Source organism: Urtica dioica, chromosome 4 (assembly GCF_054948205.1).
Source record: "Urtica dioica subsp. dioica isolate 48M chromosome 4, U.dioica_male_clone48M_v1_H2, whole genome shotgun sequence".
NCBI lineage: Eukaryota > Viridiplantae > Streptophyta > Magnoliopsida > Rosales > Urticaceae > Urtica > Urtica dioica.
Window position 1 is genome coordinate 7,187,336 of NC_142759.1, and position 4,430 is coordinate 7,191,765.

Consider the following 4,430-nt stretch of genomic DNA (forward strand, 5'->3'; position numbering starts at 1 on the left):
ATTAAAGTTAACTCATAATATTAATATGCATTAATCAAGGCCTGCAAATACATATATTGTAGTAACACAGTTAATCATAGTAAAATATTAATATTCAACAATAAAATAAATTTTGCAATTAATATAATAAGGTGACATAGTATTTCTTTCTATATAGACCGGTTAGGTATCTAGTACAAATTGGTCATCTCTTTTAAAATTCTAGCCCAATTATTACTTAAATTATGTAACTAGCCCAATCCACTACCAAACAATATTATATTCCTATCTTATCCCTCATCAAATATACATCAAAATTTTCGCATCCGACTCCAAATCCTTTAATCCTCTGATATCGCCTCCGAACTCTCCGTCGATTTCGAATCCTTCAATCCTCCGATATTGCGTCCGACCTCCTTTTCCGCCACCAATTTTCTTATTTTGCCACTTCCGAAGCCGACGAAGCGTCTCCGTTCTCAGACTTGGAAAAAATGGTAAGTATATATTATTTCCAATTCGATTAACCCATAGAACACCATAATCGAAACCCTACCCCACATCCCGATCAATTCTCTGTTAGATTAACTATTAAATATGGTAAATAATATTTCCAATTCGATCAACCCATAGAACACCATAACCGAAACTCTGAAACTTTAATGGTAAATAATATTTACAGTCGGGCCATCCGATAGTAAATATTATTTACCATTCGAAAAAACAAAATATTTGTCTCAGATTTGACGAACGATTCCATGATTCAAATCTAATGATGAATAACTGGAAAAAATTTGGAATTAACAAACACCAAAGAACCTTAACACCTACACTACACAAACATAAACTAAGAAGGATTAAATGACTAACCTAGACGAACAGATAATATAAGAACAATAGAAGAACATCTACGAAATCGACGATCCTAAACATCTATTCCAAATGAGTCGTCAAATATCCTGGTTGCAAATCGCAGGATAATTTTAATGGTAAATAATATTTACAGTCCGGCCATGATTTGGCGAACGATTCCATGATTCAAATCCAATGATGAATAACTGGAAAAAATTTGGAATTAACAAACAAATAAGAACGAAGTTTTATGAAACCAATGGAAATTTTGGAAGTATGAGAAATATGGGTTATTTCACTAAATAAATAGATAGTTGTGCTATAATTTAAAAGTCTCCTCTATAAATAGGCTAGTTGTTTATAAATCTCAATTTAAAATGAAATACAAATAAATATCGGGTAAATTCCTCATTTTACTGTAAAGTGGCCGAGCATGCTGGTATATAATACTCTGATGGTATTCAATAGTTAAATTAACTATGGTATAATGTAAATTACATCATCATATCAAGAGAGTTTTAATGTTTGAAATATTATGCATGTGTTTTGAACTTACTTCAAAAGTTAAAAAAGTAGAGTGGTCGTTATCAGCACGCGGTCAAAATATTATTGAAGCGGATGAAGATATAGTGATTAGTGAACATGAATAATTGTATATAGTTTCACAACCAATAATTGAGCAAAGTCAAAAGGAAAGAAATGGCGTAACAAATACAAGAAATAGAGAGCAAACAAATGGGTTCTTCCTGGGTACGTGAGATTTTATAGAAAAATCTTAAGGATGAGCGTTATTGCAAATTGATTATAATACTATTTGCTTAGTGACGCATAGTAAAATGCTCGATAATTTATAAATCTTATGTAATTCAAATGCGCAGCTAAGAAATGATAAGTGCAATGGCCTTAACTATTTCCTATTTTTTCTTCTTCTTTTGATTCTACTCAAATATGTATAGAGATCATATGGTGAGGACGCTCCTTAATCAGACAAACCGAAAATGATCAATGATTATTATTAAAACAAATCAGACAACTGAGCTTACACAACCCCGAGACGAAAAAAAAAAAAAAATCACAATGTTTGATTGAAAGAAAACATAGAGATATCACACATTGATGTGATGAAAAACAAAATAAACTTGAAAACTTATTTGTGTTTTAATTCGTTAAGCTTTTTCTCGAGATCGGCTTTAAGTTGTCCGAAAATTCCCCGTCCTTTTTCTTTTTCTTTCTTCTTCGCTTCCGGTGCTTTCTCTTTCCCTTTCTCGGCCTCCTTGGCTTTCTCGGCCTCTTTCTGTCTCTCTTTTCGCTCCATCCCTTCTTTCTCTCTTCGGCCCTTGTCGGCCTTCAAGTCGTCCTCGGGCTTAGGCGGCGGCTTCGAGGGATCCTTGTCGTGCTCAACGGCTTGCCTCACATACTCGAGCATCAGCGGTGTCACATACAAAAGCTGCCCCTCCACGGCGCGCTGCAGATTTTGCGACGAAAGAAACGACGCAATCAAGCTCTTCCCTTGCTCCTCGTACGTCTCCGGCGACTCCATCACCTTCAGAAGCTTCTCCACCTCCTCCAGCAGCGCCTTTATTATCATCTCCGGATCGTCCACGTCTTTCGCTTCCTCGAGCGACTTCTTCGCTTCTTCCATCTTCCTCGTGGCCGCCGGAAATTCGCCATTGTCGGCGAGCTTTTTCGCTTCTTCCACGCAGTCCACGGTCTGCGCTCGCTTGTACTCGATTATCACCTTCGGGATCTCCTCGTCCGATGCATTCTCGAATCGATCCACCGTGATCTTCACCGGAGGGGCATCAAATCTTTTTCCTTTTTTCTTCTTAGAGGTAGAGCTGTATGTATAAATTTGAAAATATTATATACATTTGGGATAAAAATATAGAGGGATTGATTCACTTACACGTATGTGTATTTCGTTTCGAGCACATCGACGCTCATGTCTTCCGTCCTGGGAAGTAGGCGAATGTAGACTAAGATCTTGCGGACCTCTTTGCTGTAGAGATCGCCGAACGAGATGAATTTGGAATTGTCGTCGCTGTTGTCTTTCTTCTCGTCGTAGTATTTTCCGGCGGAGACGTCTTCGATCTCCGTCTCGCCTTCGGTAGGTTTGACGGTCAGATTCATATCCTTAACGACCACTGTGAGAAGACCTCCCAAACACAGAGCAAATGCTCTGCTCAAGTTCTTCTCTTCTTTAACGTCCGTGTATGTCCCTCCATCGCTTTTATCGGCTATCTCCACAAGCCCCTGAACGTATATAAATAAATATGTACCGATCAGTTCAATTCCAATTTCAAATCCATGTTAAGAAAAAAGAAAAAAAGAAATGAAAGTGTAGATATACCTCAGGGGTTGATTCTTTGCCAAAAGCGAAAGTGTAAACTGGAAATTGATCGATGAGATCAACCTCGGAAGCTTCATCGAACTCAGGAGATTGCTCGCCGTCTGACATAAGCATGATCGCCGCGGTACGTTCCTCGGTGAACCGTCGTTCGCTAAGAATCTTCAGTCCCTCTTTAAGCCCCGCGGCGGTGTTGGTTCTCCCGACCGCCTTGATCTCCTTGACGTGTTCGATGCTCTCGTCCTGAGCCTTATCAGTCATGAGACGCAGAGGGAACAATCTCTTGGACTTGGTGGAGAAAGTGACGATGGACAAACGGTCCGTGGGACTGAGCTTCCTAATCAGGAACTGCATAGCTCTCTTGAGCTTCAACAGCTTGCTCTCCTCGTCCTTGCTGGTCCTCTTCTTCTTCTTGCTCTCCATGCTCTCGCTCACGTCCAAGACAGCGACGAGGTCCAAAGGGAATCGATCTTCGACTCTATCGGAGGCTGTGAGCTCCAACAGAACCTTCATGTTCGACGCTTTCAGGGACGCCTCTGTTCTGTTGAAGTAAGTCAGCTGTGTGTCTCCGGCTGCCTGAGCCGCGGGTTCCGAATCTGAGTCTGCGATCGTTTTTTTTTTAATTCATTCAAATTTGTTGTAATTAATTAGATCAGTTGATATTGAATTTTTGAACTTAGATTGATGATATAAAAAAGACGATACGATACCAGAGTCGAGGTCCGGCTGGGTTGAGGATTCGGCGATGGGCTCATCGTCGTTGTAGATTGCCATTCTGCTGAAGTGAAATTTTTTTTGGTTGTTTCGGTTTGTGATATTTTTCTTTCAATTTAAGCGTTAAATATAGTTCGTCATATATTCACTCCAGTCAAGCTGGCAATTTCTGTCGTTAGAAAACAGAGACTATTAATTTTTTTTTTTATTTGTCAGGTCTTAAGAGGCTTAGCCGTGCCAGTTGGTACTCTTCGTGGTGGAGAAAAATATTGAAAGCGTTCCGGTACTCTTCGTGGTGGACAAAAATATTGAAAGCGTTCCAGGCGGCCCAAGACATGACGAGGCCATAAGCGAAAATAAATAATTAAGCTTAATTTTTTTTAATGCAATTCGTTCATATTTTTATAACTTTTATCATTGTAGCATTTTAGCCATCACTAAATTTTTTTGGGATCATTTTGGTTTATAATTTATTAATTTAAGAAATTTCTAAACATCACGGTTTTGAAAATAGTCAACGTTTGAAAACTTATTAAGAAAA

At 38.8% G+C, this 4,430-nt stretch overlaps 1 protein-coding gene across 1 annotated transcript; it reads right to left on the reverse strand.

Moving 5' to 3' along the window:
* Positions 1–1,839: 1,839 nt before the first annotated feature.
* LOC149399891 (putative E3 ubiquitin-protein ligase WAVH2) lies at positions 1,840–4,051 on the reverse strand. The gene is made up of 4 exons (XM_089612715.1): positions 3,886–4,051; positions 3,179–3,777; positions 2,735–3,081; positions 1,840–2,666 (listed from the first exon to the last, which is right to left on the reverse strand). The coding sequence occupies exons 1-4, from the start codon at positions 3,947–3,949 to the stop codon at positions 1,976–1,978; spliced, it is 1,701 nt and encodes a 566-aa protein (XP_089468841.1). The 5' UTR covers positions 3,950–4,051; the 3' UTR covers positions 1,840–1,975.
* Between the last annotated feature and the right edge of the window lie 379 nt (positions 4,052–4,430).

What these genes read in the sequence shown, in the direction of transcription:
- LOC149399891 (XM_089612715.1), bottom strand. Translation starts at nt 3,949, where the DNA reads ATGGCAATCTACAACGACGATGAGCCCATCGCCGAATCCTCAACCCAG. An exon ending in CCAGCCGGACCTCGACTCTG is followed by an intron (nt 3,778 to 3,885) that starts GTATCGTATCGT and finishes AAACGATCGCAG; the next exon opens with ACTCAGATTCGGAACCCGCG. An exon ending in GAAACGAAATACACATACGT is followed by an intron (nt 2,667 to 2,734) that starts GTAAGTGAATCA and finishes TTATACATACAG; the next exon opens with CTCTACCTCTAAGAAGAAAA.